The sequence below is a fragment of the Passer montanus genome, unplaced genomic scaffold (assembly GCF_014805655.1).
Source record: "Passer montanus isolate IOZ18808 unplaced genomic scaffold, ASM1480565v1 scaffold333, whole genome shotgun sequence".
Classification (NCBI taxonomy): domain Eukaryota; kingdom Metazoa; phylum Chordata; class Aves; order Passeriformes; family Passeridae; genus Passer; species Passer montanus.
The window spans coordinates 3,615-20,811 of NW_024368075.1; the positions used below are offsets into that span (position 1 = coordinate 3,615).

The 17,197-nt window shown below is 62.4% G+C and overlaps 1 protein-coding gene across 1 annotated transcript in view; it reads left to right on the plus strand.

Moving 5' to 3' along the window:
* The window catches only part of LOC120505234 (glutamate receptor ionotropic, NMDA 2D-like), a 20,094-nt gene extending 3,344 nt beyond the window's left edge, over positions 1-16,750 (plus strand). The window contains exons 2-12 of the mRNA XM_039715548.1: positions 1,825-2,417; positions 3,800-3,914; positions 6,327-6,538; positions 8,216-8,372; positions 8,924-9,077; positions 9,738-9,863; positions 11,170-11,399; positions 12,522-12,682; positions 14,364-14,551; positions 15,572-15,801; positions 16,575-16,750. Coding sequence (XP_039571482.1) covers positions 1,825-2,417; positions 3,800-3,914; positions 6,327-6,538; positions 8,216-8,372; positions 8,924-9,077; positions 9,738-9,863; positions 11,170-11,399; positions 12,522-12,682; positions 14,364-14,551; positions 15,572-15,801; positions 16,575-16,724 — 2,316 coding nt within the window. The 3' untranslated portion in view covers positions 16,725-16,750. The remainder of the gene's footprint in view (positions 1-1,824; positions 2,418-3,799; positions 3,915-6,326; positions 6,539-8,215; positions 8,373-8,923; positions 9,078-9,737; positions 9,864-11,169; positions 11,400-12,521; positions 12,683-14,363; positions 14,552-15,571; positions 15,802-16,574) is intronic.
* Positions 16,751-17,197: the final 447 nt, after the last annotated feature.

The window sequence follows — 17,197 nt, forward strand, 5'->3', positions numbered from 1 at the left end:
AACTGGGGGGGGATGGAGAGGGGGCTGGGACCCAGTCTGGGGGACTGGGGGAACTGGGAGGGGATGGAGAGGGAGCTGGGACCCAGTTTGGGGGACTGGGGGGAACTGGGAGACTGGGAGGGGATGGGGAGGAAGGCAGGACCCAGTTTGGGAGGAACTGGGGGAACTGGGAGAGGATGGAGAGAGGGGGCTGGAATGGGATTGGGGGAACGGGGAGGGATTTAGGGCTGGAATGGGGGATACTGGGAGAGACTGGGAGGAGCTGGGAGCCAGCTCGGGGCTGTGGAGTGGGAGGGGAGGAGGGACTGGGAGGGACTGGAGTTTAACTGGGAGGGCACTGGTGACCAGTTTGGGGCACTCGCAGGGACTGGGATCCAGCTGGGGGGGGGAGGTGTCAGAGTGACACTGGGGGTGCTGGGATCCAACTGGGCAAACTGGGAGTGAACTGGGGGGCCAGGATGGACCAACTGGGTAAACTGGGAGCGAACTGGGGGGCCCAGGATGGACCAACTGGGTAAACTGGGAGCGAACTGGGGGACCCAGGATGGACCAACTGGGTGAACTGGGAGCGGACTGGGGGGCCAGGATGGACCAACTGGGCACGCTGGTGTGGGGACAGTGACAGGGGCTTGTCCCCTCCTGCTGTTCTGGGGATGAAGGTGACAGGGGTTTGTCACCCGCTGGCACCGGTTTGTCCCTGCTAGTCTGGGGACAATGACACAGGTTTGTCACCCGCTGGCACCGGTTTGTTCCTGACAGTGACAGGGCTTTGTCCCCTGCTGTTGTGGGGACAGTGACAGGGCTTTGTCCCCTGCCTGTTTTGGGGACAGTGACAGGGGTTTGTCCCCGTTGGTTTGGGGACAGTGACAGGGCTTTGTCCCCTGCTGTTGTGGGGACAGTGACAGGGGTTTGTCCCCTGCTGTTCTGGGGACAGTGATAGGGATTTGTCACCTGCTGGTACAGGTTTGTCCCCTGCTGTTTTGGGGACAGTGACAGGGGTTTGTCCCCGTTGCTCTGGGGATGGTGACAGAGGTTTGTCCCTGCCTGTTTTGGGGACAGTGACAGAGGTTTGTCACCTGCTGGTACAGGTTTGTCCCTGCTGTTCTGGGGATGACGGTGACAGGGGTTTGTCACCCACTGGCACCGGCTTGTCCCTGTTATTCTGGGGACAATGACACACGTTTGTCACCCGCTGGCACCGGTTTGTTCCTGCTGTTTTGGGGACAGTGACAGGGGTTTGTCCCTGCTATTCTGGGGACAATAACAGGTTTGTCACCCGCTGGCACCGGGTTGTTCCTGCTGTTGTGGGGACAGTGACAGAGGTTTGTCCCTGCTGTTTTGGGGATGGTGACAGGATTTTGTCCCCATTGCTCTGGGGATGGTGACAGGGGTTTGTCACTTGCTGTTTTGGGGGCAGTGACAGGGGTTTGTCCCTGTTGGTTTGGGGACAGTGACAGGGGTTTGTCACCTGCTGGCACAGGCTTGTCCCCTGCTGTTTGGGGACAGTGACAGGGGTTTGTCACCCACCAGCACGGATTTGTCACCCCACCATTGTGGGGACAGTGACAGCAGCTTGTCTCTGCTGGCTTGGGGACAGTGACAGCCGTTTGTCCCCATTGCTCTGGGGACAGTGACAGGCGTTTGTCCTCGTTGCTTTGGGGGTAGTGACAGGGTTTTATCACCTGCTGGCACAGGTCCCCAAACCCCAACCACGTTCTAGCCCCACCTGACCACCCTCAACCCAACTGTCCCCGACCCCAACCACGTCTCGTGTGACCCAGCTGTCCCCAGCGTGACTGTCCCCAACCTGTGTCCCCTCGGCAGGAGAAGGGCTCCACGTTCCTGCAGCTGGGCTCCTCCACGGAGCAGCAGCTCCAGGTGATCTTCGAGGTGCTGGAGGAGTACGACTGGACGGCCTTCGCCGTGGTCACCACGCTGCTGCCCGGCTACGAGGACTTCGTGGACTACGTGGAGGTGCTGACCGACAGCAGCTTCATCGGCTGGGAGCACCGCGGCGTGGTCACCCTGAACCTCACCGACGACCCCGAGGGCGCGCGGACGCGCCGGCAGCTGCGCGAGGTGTCGGCGCAGATCCGGCTGCTCTACTGCTCGCGCGACGAGGCCGAGGCCGTGTTCCGCGCCGCGCGCGACGCCGGCCTCACCGGGCCCGGCTACATCTGGTTCGTGGTGGGCACCAACCTGGGCGGCAGCGAGCAGCTGCCCGAGCACGTGCCCGCCGGGCTGTTCGCCGTGCTGTCGGCCGGCTGGCGCGACGACCTGCAGCACCGCGTGCACAACGGCGTGGCCATCGTGGCCAAGGGCGCCGAGGCGCTGCTGCGCGACTACGGCTTCATCCCCGAGTTCAACAACGACTGCCGCGCGCCCAACGTCACCCAGATCAACGACAACCTGCACAGGTGGGGCCGCGGCAGGCGGGGTTTGGGGATGTTGGGGGGTTGCTGGTGGCGCTAGATGGGGTTGGGGTTGGGTTGGGGACACTTGGGTTGGGATAGTTGGGTTGGGGACATTTAGGTGGCTCTAGACATGGAGTTGGGTTGGGACAGTTGGGTTGGGACAGTTGGGTTGGAGACAATTGGGTTGGGGACAGTTGGTTTGGGGACATTTAGGTGGTTCCAGACATGGTTGGGGACAGTTGGGTCGGGGACAGTTGGGTTGAGGACACTCAGGTGGTTCTAGACATGGTTGGGGACAGTTGGGTTGGGACACTTGGGTTGGGACATTTCGGTTGGAATAGTTGGATTAGGGACATTTAGGTGGCTCTAGACATGGAGTTGGGTTGGGGACAGTTGGGTTGGGGACAGTTGGGTTGGGGACATTTAGGTGGTTCCAGACATGGTTGGGGACAGTTGGATTGGGGACAGTTGGGTTGGGACAGTTGGGTTGGGACACTTGGGTTGGGGACACTTGGGTTGGGACACTTGGGTTGGGGACACTTGGGTTGGGACAGTTGGATTGGGGACACCCAGGTGGTTCCAGACATGGTTGGGGTTGGGTTGGGGACAGTTGGGTTGGGGACAGTTGGGTTGGGGACATTTAGGTGGCTCTAGACATGGAGTTGGGTTGGGGACACTCAGGTGGCTCTAGACTTCACTCTAGACATGGTTGGGGACAGTTGGTTTGGGGACATTCAAGTGGCTCTAGACATGGTTGGGGTTAGCTTGGGAACAGTTGGGTGACCCTAAACATGGTTGTGACTGGGGTTTGGCTGGGGACAGTTGGATGACCCTAGACACACTTGAGGTTGGGTTGGGGACATCCAGGTGACCCTGGACACTCTCAAGGTGGGGTTGGGGTCATACAGGTGACCCTGAACACTCTTTGGGTGGGTTGGGGACATCCAGGTGACCCTGGACATGGTTGTGATTGGGGTTTGGTCAGGTTGGGGACATGAAGGTGACCCTGGACACTCTTGGGGTCAGGTTGCGGACATCCAGGTGACCCTGGATGCTCTTGGGGTCGGGTTGGGGACATCCAGGTGACCCTGGACATGGTTGTGATTGGGGTTTGGTCAGGTTGGGGACATGAAGGTGACCCTGGACACTCTTGGGGTCAGGTTGCGGACATCCAGGTGACCCTGGATGCTCTCAGGGTTGGGTTGGGGACATGCAGGTGACCCTAGACACACTTGGGGTCGGGTTGGGGACATCCATGTGACCCTGGACATGGTTGTGATTGGGGTTTGGTCAGGTTGGGGACATGCAGGTGACCCTGGCCACGCTTGGAGTTGGGTTGGGGACATCCAGGTGACCCTGGGCGCCCTCGGGGTCACCTTGCACAGGTACTTCATGAACATCACGTGGGGACAGAAGGATTTCTCCTTCAACGAGGACGGCTACCTGGTGAACCCCTCACTGGTCGTCATCTCCCTCAACAAGGAGCGCACCTGGGAGGTGGTGAGTGCCACCCGCGGGGACAGGGACGTCACCCACGGGGACAGGGACGTCACCCGCGGGGACAGGGACATCACCCACGGGGACAGGGACATCACCCGTGGGCACAGGGACATCACCCGCGGGGACAGGGACGTCACCCACAGGGACAGGGACATCACCCACGGGCACAGGGACGTCACCCACGGGCACAGGGACATCACCCGCGGGCACAGGGACGTCACCCACGGGGACAGGGACGTCACCCACGGGGACAGGGACATCACCCGCAGGCACAGGGACGTCACCCACGGGGACAGGGACGTCACCCACGGGGACAGGGACGTCACCCACGGGGACAGGGACGTCACCCGCGGGGACAGGGACGTCACCCACAGGGACAGGGACATCACCTGCGGGGACAGGGACATCACCCACGGGCACAGGGACGTCACCCGTGAGCACAGGGACGTCACCCGTGGGCATGGGGACGTCACCCACGGGGACAGGGACATCACCCACAGGGACAGGGACATCACCTGTGGGCACAGGGACATCCCCCATCAGTGTCACCGGGACAGGGACGTCACCCGCGGGGACAGGGACATCACCCACGTGGACAGGGACGTCACCCGCGGGCACAGGGACGTCACCCGCGGGGACAGGGACATCACCCACGGGCACAGGGACGTCACCCGTGAGCACAGGGACGTCACCCGTGGGCATGGGGACGTCACCCACGGGGACAGGGACATCACCCACGGGGACAGGGACGTCCCCCGTGGGCACAGGGACGTCCCCCGTCAGTGTCGCCATTCTGGGCACGGTGACAATGCCACCACAGGGTCCCCAGGGCTCGGTGCCATCTGCTGTCCCCCTTGCCACGCTGTCACGCTGTGTTGTCACCACAACGTGGCACCCGGGGGCGGCGGTGACACCTGGGCAGTGACGGGGACACGGCTCAGCCTCCTGCCCTGACACGGGGACACCTGGGCTGGTTTCCCACCAGGGTGACCCTGTCATTGTCCCCAGCAGCAATGTCCCCTCATGGTGACACCTTGGCCTGATCCCCACCATGGTGATGGCATCATTGTCCCCAAGGTGACACCCTGGCACGGTGACATTTCCTCTGCCACTATCATTGTCTCTAGCAGTGACACCTGGCCACGGTGACATCATGGTGGCACCTTGGCCTGTTCCCCACCAGGTGATGGCATCATTGTCCCCAAGGTGACACCCTGGCACGGTGACATTTCCTCTGCCACTATCATTGTCTCTAGCAGTGACACCTGGCCACGGTGACATCATGGTGGCACCTTGGCCTGTTCCCCACCATGGTGACAGATCATTGTCCCCAAGGTGACACCCTGGCACGGTGACATTTCCTCTGCCTCTTGCCCACTATCACTGTCCCTAGCAGTGACATCTGGCCCATCATGGTGACACATTGGCCTGTCACTCTCTGGGTGTCCCCACATGTCCCCACGTGTCCCCAAATGTCCCCAGTGTCCCCGCAGGTGGGCAGCTGGGAGCAGCACGTGCTCCGTCTCAAGTACCCAGTGTGGTCACACTGTGGTCACTCTGTGGGTGTCCCCAATGTCCCCAATGTCCCCAGGTGGGCAGCTGGGAGCAGCGGGTGCTGCGGCTCAAGTACCCGGTGTGGTCACACTGTCACTGTGGTCACACTGTGGGTGGTGACATCCCATCACGGTGACACAATGACCTGTCCCCAATGTCCCCAATGTCCCCAATGTCCCCAATGTCCCCAATGTCCCCAATGTCCCCAATGTCCCCAGGTGGGCAGCTGGGAGCAGCGGGTGCTGCGTCTCAAGTACCCGGTGTGGTCACACTGTCACTGTGGTCACTCTGTGGGTGTCCCCAATGTCCCCCCCCAGGTGGGTAGCTGGGAGCAGCGGGTGCTCCGGCTCAAGTACCCGGTGTGGTCACACTGTCAGTGGTGACATCCCTGTCACCCTGTGGGTGTCCCCAATGTCCCCAATGTCCCCCCAGGTGGGCAGCTGGGAGCAGCGGGTGCTGCGGCTCAAGTACCCGGTGTGGTCACACTGTCACTGTGGTCACACTGTGGGTGGTGACATCCCATCACGGTGACACAATGACACATCCCCACATGTCCCCATGTGTCCCCACATGTCCCCAATGTCCCCAATGTCCCCCCAGGGGGGCAGCTGGGAGCAGCGGGTGCTGCGGCTCAAGTCCCCGGTGTGGTCGCACTGTCACTGTGGTCACCCTGTGGGTGGTGACATCCCATCACGGTGACACAATGCCCTGTCCCCAATGTCCCCCCAGGGGGGCAGCTGGGAGCAGCGGGTGCTGCGGCTCAAGTCCCCGGTGTGGTCGCACTGTCACTGTGGTCACCCTGTGGGTGGTGACATCCCATCACGGTGACACAATGCCCTGTCCCCAATGTCCCCCCAGGGGGGCAGCTGGGAGCAGCGCGTGCTCCGGCTCAAGTACCCGGTGTGGTCGCGCTACGGGCGCTTCCTGCAGCCCGTGGAGGACGGGCGGCACCTGACGGTGGCCACGCTGGAGGAGCGGCCCTTCGTCATCGTGGAGAGCACCGACCCCGCCACCGGCACCTGCATCCGCGACTCCGTGCCCTGCCGGCGCCAGCTCAACCGCACCGCCAGGTGGGGACAGTGGGGACACCGGGGACAGATGGGGGTGGCACCGCCAGGCGGGGACACCGGGGGGACAGCGGGGACAGAGTGGGGACAGCTGGGGGTGACACTGCCAGGCGGGGACACCGGGACACCGGGGAGAGATGGGGACAGATGGGGGTGGCACTGCCAGGTGGGAACACCTGGGGACACCGGGGACAGATGGGGGTGGCACCGCCAGGTGGGGACACCGGGGAGAGATGGGGGACATCAGGGACAGATGGGACAGCTGGGGGACACCGGGGACAGCTGGGGACAGATGGGGACAGCTGGGGGTGGCACTGCCAGGTGGGGACACCAGGGACAGCTGGGGACAGCGGGGACAGCTGGGGACAGCGGGGACAGATGGGGACAGATGGGGACAGCTGGGACACCGTGGACACCGGGACAGCGGGGACAGATGGGGGATATCGGGGACACCAGGGACATCTGGGGACACCAGGGACATCTGGGGACACTGGGGACAGCTGTGGACAGCTGGGGGACAGCTGGGATAGCAGGGACAGCTGGGGGACACTGGGGACAGATGGGGGTGGCACTGCCAAGTGGTGACACCTGTGACAGGTGGGGGTGGCACTGCCAGCTGGGGACACCAGGGACAGCTGGGACAGGTTGGGGGCACTGGGGGGACAGCTGGGGACAGGTGGGGGTGGCACTGCCAGCTGGTGACAGCTGGGACAGGTGGGGACAGCTGGGACATCGGGGACAGCTGGGGGACAGATGGGGACAGCTGGGGGTGGCACTGCCAGGTGGGGACACTGGGGACAGATGGGGACAGCTGGGGGACACGGGGGACAGCTGGGGACAGCTGGGACAGCTGGGGGGGTGGCACTGCCAGGTGGGGACACCGGGGACAGGTGGGGACAGCTGGGGGTGGCACTGCCAGGTGGGGACACCGGGGACAGGTGGGGACAGCTGGGACAGCTGGGGACACCAGGGACAGGTGGGGGTGGCACTGCCCCCCTGGACAGTGACACTTCGGCCCTGGCAAGGGGCCTGGCACCCTGGGGGTGTCCCCAACACTCTGGGGGTGTCCCCAAGACCCTGGGGGTGTCCCCACCACTTTTGGGGTGTCCCCAAGACCCTGGAGGTGTCCCCACCACTCTGGGGGTGTCCCCAAGACCCTGGGAGTGTTCCCACCACCTTGGGGGTGACCCCAGCAGTCTGGGGTTGTCCCAAGGACCCTGGGGCTGGGGGTGTCCCCACCACTCTGGGGGTGTCCCCAAGACCCTGGAGGTGTCCCCACCACTCTGGGGGTGTCCCCAAGACCCCAAGGCTCTCCACAGCAGTCTGGGGGTGTCCCCAACACCCTGAGGGGTGTCCCCACCACTTTGGGGGTGTCCCCAAGACCCTGGGAGTGTTCCCACCACCTTGGGGGTGACCCCAGCAGTCTGGGGGTGTCCCCAAGACCTTGGGGGTGTCCCCAAGACCCTGGGAGTCTCCGCAGCAGTCTGGGGGTGTCCCCAGGACCCTGGGGTTGTCCCCACCACATTGGGGGTGTCCCCAGGAGCTTGGGGGTGTCCCAAGGACCCTGGGGGTGTCCCCACCACCTTGGGGGTGTCCCCAGGAGTCTGGGGGTGTCCCCAGCAGTCTGGGGGTGTCCCAAGGACCCTGGGGGTGTCCCCACCACTTCTGGGGTCCCCGCAGCCCCCCGCCCTTCGAGAAGAAGTGCTGCAAGGGGTTCTGCATCGACATCCTGAAGCGCCTGGCGCGCGCCCTGGGCTTCACCTACGACCTGTACCTGGTGACCAACGGCAAGCACGGCAAGAAGATCGACGGCGTCTGGAACGGCATGGTGGGCGAGGTGGGACCCCAAAACACCTTCCTGCACCCCAAAAATACCCCTCTGAACCCCAAAACCGCCCCTCTGAACCTCAAAAATACCCCTCTGTACCCCAAAACATCCCTTTGAACCTCAAAAACACCCTTCTGAACCCCAAAAACACCCTTCTGAACCCCAAAAACACCCCTCTGAACCTCAAAACATCCCTTTGAACCCCAAACCATCCCTCTGAACCCCAAAAACACCCCTCTGAACCCCAAAAATACCCCTCTGAACCTCAAAACATCCTTTTGAACCCCAAACCATCCCTCTGAACCCCAAAAACACCCCTCTGAACCCCAAAACCGCCCCTCTGAACCTCAATGAACCCCAAAACACCCCTCTGAACCCCAAAAATGCCCCAAACCCACCATGGACACCCCATGGCGATGGGGCTGGAGAGAGACCCCCAGGGAGAGCAACCGAGGGGGGACGGGGAGGGCATGGAGGGACCCCAAAAATGTCCCTGGGCCACGCCCCATTCGGCCACGCCCCTCTGGCCACGCCCCCTGACCACGCCCCGCCCCGCCCAGGTGTTCTACCGGCGCGCCGACATGGCCATCGGCTCGCTGACCATCAACGAGGAGCGCTCCGAGATCATCGACTTCTCCGTGCCCTTCGTGGAGACCGGCATCAGCGTCATGGTGTCCCGCAGCAACGGCACCGTGTCCCCGTCCGCCTTCCTGGGTACCCCAAAACCCCCAAAAAAACCCAACTGGGATCCGCCAAAACCAACTGGGAACCCCCAAAACCCAACTGGGATCTGCCAAACCCAACCAGGATCCCCAAAACCCAACTGGGATCCCCTCAAAAACCCAACCGGCATCAGCGTCATGGGGTCCCGCAGCAACGGCACCGTGTCCCCGTCCGCCTTCCTGGGTACCCCAAAACCCCCAAAAAAAACCCCCAAAACCCCAAAATCCCCCAAAAAACCCAACCGGGATCTGCCAAACCCAACCAGGATCCCCCAAACCCAACCGGCATCAGCGTCATGGGGTCCCGCAGCAACGGCACCGTGTCCCCGTCCGCCTTCCTGGGTACCCCAAAACCCCCAAAAAAAACCCCCAAAACCCCAAAATCCCCCAAAAAACCCAACCGGGATCCTCCAAACCCAACCGGGATCCCTCAAAACCCAACTGGGACCCCAAAATCCCACCTGGGACCCCCAAACCCAATGTCCCTACTGCCCTCCATGTCCCCACATGTGTCCCCTCGTGTCCCTTGTGTCATCCCATGTCCCTGTAGTCCCGTGTCACCCCTGTCCCCTCATGTCCTCCATGTCCCCTGATGTCCCCAATGTCCCAATGTCCCCATGTCCCCATGTCCCCATGTCCCCGTGTCCCGCAGAGCCGTACAGCCCGGCCGTGTGGGTGATGATGTTCGTCATGTGTCTCACCGTGGTGGCCGTCACCGTCTTCATCTTCGAGTACTTCAGCCCCGTGGGCTACAACCGGAGCCTGGCCAGCGGCCAGCGTGAGTGTCCCCTGTCCCCGTGTCACCCCCGTGTCACCCCCGTGTCACCCCCCTGTCCCCAGGTGACCCCCGGTGTCCCCCAGGGCTGGGGAGCTGCACGTTCACCGGTGACAAATCCATCGGCTGCTCTGGGCGTTGATGGCATCTCCTCCTCCCCTGGTGTCCCCTGGTGTCCCCTTGTGACCGTCCCAGTGTCCCCTGTCCCCAAGGGACCCCACGTCACCCCCGTGTCCCCAGGTGACCCCCAGGTGTCCCCAGGTGTCCCCAGTGTCCCCCAGGGCTGGGCAGCTCCACGTTCACCGGTGACAAATCCATCGGCTGCTCTGGGCGTTGATGGTGTCCCCTCGTCCCCTGGTGTCCCCTGGTGTCTCCTTGTGACCATCCCAGTGTCCCCTGTCCCTGTGTGACCCCGTGTGACCCCGTGTGACCCTGTCCTGCTGTCCCCTGTCCCCAGGCGTGGGCGGCTCCACCTTCACCATCGGCCAGTCCATCTGGCTGCTGCTGGTGTTGGTGACACCTGGGTGACCCTGTGTCACCCTGTGGTGTCCCCTGTCCCCGTGTGACCCCAGGTGACCCCGGGTGACCCCGTGTGACCCTGTGTGACCCTGTGTGACCCTGTCCTGCTGTCCCCTGTCCCCAGGCGCGGGCGGCTCCACCTTCACCATCGGCCAGTCCATCTGGCTGCTGCTGGTGTTGGTGACACCTGGGTGACCCTGTGTCACCCTGTGGTGTCCCCTGTCCCCGTGTGACCCCAGGTGACCCCGGGTGACCCCGTGTGACCCTGTGTGACCCTGTGTGACCCTGTCCTGCTGTCCCCTGTCCCCAGGCGCGGGCGGCTCCACCTTCACCATCGGCCAGTCCATCTGGCTGCTGTTGGTGTCCCCTGTCCTTGGGTGTCACCTGTGTGACCCCACGGTGTCCCCTGTCCCTGTATGACCCTGTATGACCCTGTGTGACCCCGTGTGACCCCATGTGACCCTGTCCTGCTGTCCCCTGTCCCCAGGCGCGGGCGGCTCCACCTTCACCATCGGCCAGTTCATCTGGCTGCTGTTGGTGTCCCCTGTCCCTGTCCTTGTGTCACCCCATGGTGTCCCCTGTCCCTGGGTGACCCCGGGTGACCCTGTGTGACCCTGTCCCCTGTCCCCAGGTGCGGGCGGCTCCACCTTCAACCATCGGCCAGTTCATCTGGCTGCTGTTGGTGTCCCCTGTCCCTGTGTCACCCCATGGTGTCCCCTGTCCCTGGGTGACCCCGGGTGACTCTGGGTGACCCCAGGTGACACTGTGTGACCCTGTCCCCTGTCCCCAGGCGCGGGCGGCTCCACCTTCACCATCGGCAAGTCCATCTGGCTGCTGTGGGCGCTGGTGTTCAACAACTCGGTGCCGGTGGAGAACCCCAAGGGCACCACCAGCAAGATCATGGTGCTGGTCTGGGCCTTCTTCGCCGTCATCTTCCTCGCCAGCTACACCGCCAACCTGGCGGCCTTCATGATCCAGGAGGAGTACGTGGACACCGTGTCCGGCCTCAGCGACCGCAAGGTGACGCGCGGGGACACCTGGGGACATTGGGGGACATCAGGGGGGACATGGGGGGAGACTGGGGGGGAAAATGGGGGAGACTGCGAGGAGAAAATGGGGGGAGACTGGGGGGGACATTGGCGAGACCAGGGGGACACTGGGGGAGAAAATGGGGGGACACTGAGGAAGACCAGCGGGACTCTGGGGGAACATTGGGGGAAAAAATGGGGGGACACTGGAAGGACACTGGGGGGGACATCGGGGGGACATTGGGGGAGACTGTGGGGAGAAAATGGGGGGAGAAAATGGGGGGACACTGAGGGGGACACCAGGAGGACACTGAGACTGGGGGCACACCAGGGGGACACCAAGAGGGTCACTTCGGGGTGTCACTTTTGGGTGTCACTTTTGGGTCGCTGTTGGCCCAGCTGTGTTTTTGCCCATTCCCATGGATTTTTGGGGTTTCTGAGGTGAATTTTGGGGTGATTTTGGGGTGATTTGGGTGTTCGGGCGCAGTTCCAGCGGCCCCAGGAGCAGTACCCCCCGCTGAAGTTCAGGAGAGTGCCCAACGGCAGCACTTGGGGGAGACTGTGGGGAGAAAATGGGGGGAGAAAATGGGGGGACACTGAGGGGACACCAGGAGGACACTGAGACTGGGGGCACACCAGGGGGACACCAAGAGGGTCACTTCGGGGTGTCACTTTTGGGTGTCACTTTTGGGTCGCTGTTGGCCCAGCTGTGTTTTTGCCGGTTCCCATGGATTTTTGGGGTTTCTGATGTGAATTTTGGGGTGATTTTGGGGTGATTTGGGTGTTCGGGCGCAGTTCCAGCGGCCCCAGGAGCAGCACCCCCCGCTGAAGTTCAGGAGATGTTTTTGGGGATGTGCTGTCACTTTTGGGTCGCTGTTGGCCCAGGTCTGTTGTTACCTGTTCCCATGGATTTTTGGGGTGATTTTGGGGTGATTTGGGGTGATTTGGCGCAGTTCCAGCGGCCCCAGGAGCAGTACCCCCCGCTGAAGTTCAGGAGATGTTTTTGAGGTTGTGGTGTCACTTTTGGGTGTCACTTTTGGGTCGCTGTTGGCCCAGTTGGTTTTTTGCCGGTTCCCATGGATTTTTGGGGTGATTTTGGGGTGATTTGGCGCAGTTCCAGCGGCCCCAGGAGCAGTACCCCCCGCTGAAGTTCGGCACGGTGCCCAACGGCAGCACGGAGAAGAACATCCGCAGCAATTACCCGGCCATGCACAGCTACATGGTGCGCTACAACCAGCGCGGCGTGGAGGACGCGCTGCAGCACCTCAAAACCGGGTACGGGGGGAAATGGGGTAAAATGGGGTGAAAACGGGGAAAATGGGGTGAAAATGGGAAAAATGGGGGAGAAATGGGGAAATAACGTGCGAAAATGGGGAAATAATGGGTGAAAATGGGAAAAATGGGGAAAACGTGGTAAAAATGGGGGGAAATGGAGAAGAAATTGGGGAAATAATGGGGAAAAATGGGGTGAAAACAGGAGAAAATGGGGGAGAAATGGGGAAAAATGGGGTGAAAACAGGAGAAAATGGGGGAGAAATGGGGAAAAATGGGGGAGAAATGGGGAAATGATGGGGAGAAATTGGGTGAAAACGGGAAAAATGGAGTAAAATGGGGGAAAATTGGGGTGAAAATGGGGAAAAATGGGGAAATAATGGGTGAAAACAGGGGGGAAATGGGGGAAAAATGGGGGAGAAATGGGGAAATTATGTGGGAAATGGGGGAGAAATGGAGAAATAATGGGGGAAATGGGGGAGAAATGGGGGAGAAATGGAGAAATAATGGGGTTAAAACACGGGGAAATGGGGAAAAATGGGGGAGAAATGGGGAAATGGGGGAAAATGGGGAAATATTGGGGAAAACGGGGAAATAATGGGAGAGAAATGGGGAAATAATGGGGGAAAATGGGGAATGGGGGAGAAATGGAGAAATAATGGGGTGAAAACACAGGAAAATGGGGGGAAATGGGGGAAAATGAGGAAATAATGGGGGAGAAATGGGGGGAAAATGGGAAAATTGGGAAAATGGGGAAATAAGGGGGGTTACGAGGAGAAAATGGGGCTTTATGGCAGTGGGTGGAGCCTGAGGCTAAATGGGCGTGGCTGATGAATAATTTATGCGATTGGGTGTGGCTTTTGTGGGCGTGGCCTGATTACATATTTGCCACCTGTGGGCGGGGCTTCATGCACAGGGCGTGGTTTATAGCATGTGGGCGTGGCCTGTAGGGGATGGGCGGGGCTTGTGGGGATTGACAGCACCAGGGCTGATCCTGTGGGCGGGGCTTAGTGCACAGCTGAGGCTGTGGGTGGAGCCACAATGACATCATCTCGAGGTGGGCGGAGCTTAGGGGTATTGGCAACACCACGTGTTACACTGTGGGCGGGGCTTAATGCAGAGGTGAGGCTGTGGGCGGAGCTTGGTGTGCATGGGCGTGGCCTACAGGCTGTGGGCGGGGCACAGGGGCAAGATTGAGTGCACAGGTGAGGCTGTGGGCGGGGTTTAGGTGCAGTGGGCGGAGCCTGATGTGCCTGGGCGTGGCCTATAGGCTGTGGGTGGGGCACAGATGAGGCTGTGGGCGGGGTTTAAGTGCTGTGGGCGGAGCCTGATGTGCCTGGGCGTGGCCTATAGGCTGTGGGTGGGGCACAGGTGAGGCTGTGGGTGGGGTTTATGTGCTGTGGGCGTGGCCTACAGGCTGTGGGCGGGGCACAGGGGCAAGATTGAGTGCACCGGTGAGGCTGTGGGCGGGGTTTAGGTGCTGTGGGCGGAGCCTGTTTGGCATGGGCATGGCCTATCAGCTGTGGGCGGGGCACAGGTGAGGCTGTGGGTGTGGCCTACAGTCCGTGGGCGGGGCACAGCAGCAGCATTAAGTGCACAGGTGAGCCCGTGGGCGGGGTTTCTGTGCTGTGGGCGTGGTCTCCGGGCGGTGGGCGTGGCCGAGCGCGGTGGGCGTGTCCCTCAGGAAGCTGGACGCCTTCATCTACGACGCGGCCGTGCTGAACTACATGGCCCGCAAGGAGGAGGGCTGCAAGCTCGTCACCATCGGCTCGGGGAAGGTCTTCGCCTCCACGGGCTACGGCATCGCCCTGCAGCGGGGGTCCCGCTGGAAGCGCCCCGTGGACCTGGCCCTGCTCCAGCTCCTGGGGGATGGTGGGTCTGGGGGCTCTCGGGGGTCTTTGGGGATTTTTTTTTATTTTTTGGGAGGTTTTTTGGGGTTTTTTTGGGGGGTTTTTGGGTCCCCACGGCATCGCCCTGCAGCGGGGGTCCCGCTGGAAGCGCCCCGTGGACCTGGCCCTGCTCCAGCTCCTGGGGGATGGTGGGTCTGGGGGCTCTCGGGGGTCTTTGGGGATTTTTTTTTATTTTTTGGGAGGTTTTTTGGGGTTTTTTGGGGGGTTTTTTGGTCCCTACGGCATCGCCCTGCAGCGGGGGTCCCCCGGAAGCGCCTCCAGGGCCTGGCCCTGCTCCAGCTCCTGGGCGACGGTGGGTCTGGGGGCTCTCGGGGGTCTTTGAGGGGGTTTTGGGGTTTTTTGGAGGTTTTTTGGGTCCCCACGGCATCGCCCTGCAGCGGGGGTCCCGCTGGAAGCGCCCCGTGGACCTGGCCCTGCTCCAGCTCCTGGGCAACAGTGGGTCTGGGGTCTCTGGGGGGTCTTTGAGGGGGTTTTGGGGTTTTTTGGGAGGTTTTTTGGGGTTTTTTGGGGGTTTTTGGGTCCCTACGGCATCGCCCTGCAGCAGGGGTCCCGCTGGAAGCACCCCAAGGACCTGGCCCTGCTCCAGCTCCTGGGGGATGGTGGGTCTGGGGTCTCTGGGGATTTTTTAGGGGTGTTTTTGGGGGTTTTGGGTCCCTACGGCATCGCCCTGCAGAGGTGGTCCCACTGGAAACACCCCAAGGACCTGGTCCTGCTCCAGCTCCTGCGTCTGGGGAGGTCCTGTGGGAATTTTGGGTGTCCCAGAGGGGTTTTGGAGGGTCTTTGGTGGGTCTGGGGGTCCTGGAGGGGTTTTGGACCCTCTAACACCTTCAAGTGTCCCCTCAACCTCACAAGATGAGCTTCAAAGTGCCCTGAGATGCCCCCAAACCCCCTCAAGATGTCCCCAAACCCCCCCTGAGATGCCTCCTAACCCCCTAAGACACCCCCTAACCCCCTCAAGATCCCCCCAACCCACCTGAGACGCACGAGATCGAGATGCTGGAGCGGCTCTGGCTGTCGGGGATCTGCCACCAGGAGAAGCTGGAGGTGATGAGCAGCAAGCTGGACATCGACAACATGGCCGGGGTGTTCTACATGCTGCTGGTGGCCATGGGGCTCAGCCTGCTCGTCTTCGCCTGGGAGCACCTCGTGCACTGGAAGCTGCGGCACCTGGGCAGCGCGGGGCGGCTGCGCTGCCTGCTGGCCGTCAGCAGGGTAGGGGACAATTGGGGACAATTGGGGACAATTGGGGACAATTGGGGACAATTGGGGACAATTGGGGACAATTGGGGACAATTGGGGACAATTGGGGACAATTGGGGACAATTGGGGACAATTGGGGACAATTGGGGACAATTGGGGACAATTGGGGACAATTGGGGACAATTGGGGACAATTGGGGACAATTGGGGACATTGGGGACATGGGGGCGGCTGCACTGCCTGCTGGCCATCAGCAGGGTAGGGGACAGTTGGGGACATCGAGAGGATTTGGGGACAATTGGGGACATTGGGGACATTGGAGACACTGAGGGGATTGGGGACATTGGGACATTGGGGAGCGCGGGGCGGCTGCGCTGCCTGCTGGCCATCAGCAGGGTAGGGGACAATTGGGGACATTGGGGACATTGGGGACATCACTGGGGACACTGGGCACAGCAGGGGGATTGGGGGGATTTGGGACATTGGGGATATTGAGGGCATTGGGGACACTGGGCACAGCGGGGCGGCTGCGCTGCCTGCTGGCCATCAGCAGGGAAGGGACACTGGGGACATCATTCGGGACATTGGGGACATTGAGGGGATACTGGGGACATTGGGGACATTGTGGGGACATGGGGACATTGGAGGGCAAAGGGACATTCGGGGACACGGGGAGGGGACATGGGGACATTGGGGCACATCAGGGGACAAGGGGCACATGGGGACACGCAGTGCCCCCCCCGCACTGCCCCCCCAGTGCCACCGTGTCCCTGTCCCCCCCCCCAGGGCATGTACAGCTGCTGCAGCGCCGAGGACCCCCCTCCGTCCCCTCCCCCACCCGCCCAGCACGGCTGCGCGGGGGCGCGCGGGGGGGCGGGGCCGCTGGGCGCGCGCAGAGGCTCCGCCCACTTCTCCAGCCTCGAGTCCGAGGTATGACCGGGGGGGGAGGGGGGGACAGCCCGGGACAGGACCGGGACAGGACCGGGACAGGACCGGGACAGGACCGGGACAGGACCGGGACAGCCCGGGACAGGACCGGGACAGGACCGGGGACAGGACCGGGACAGCCCGGGACAGGACCGGGACAGCCCTGGGAGAGCCTGGGGACACCAGGGACACCCTGGGGACACCTTGGGGACAGCCCGGGACAGGCTGGGGACACCCTGGGACACCCCTGGGGACTCTCAGACACCCTGGGACAGAGGGGACACCGTGGGGACACCCTGGGGACAGCCCCGGACACCTCTGGGGAAACCCCTGGGGACACCAGGGACACCCCAAGACACCCAGGGGACACCCAGGGGACACCCCTGGGGACACCCAGACATCCCTGGAGACACTCTGGACACCCTGGGGACACCCCTGGGGACACCCTGGGGACACCCTGGGGACACCCCTGGGGACACCCC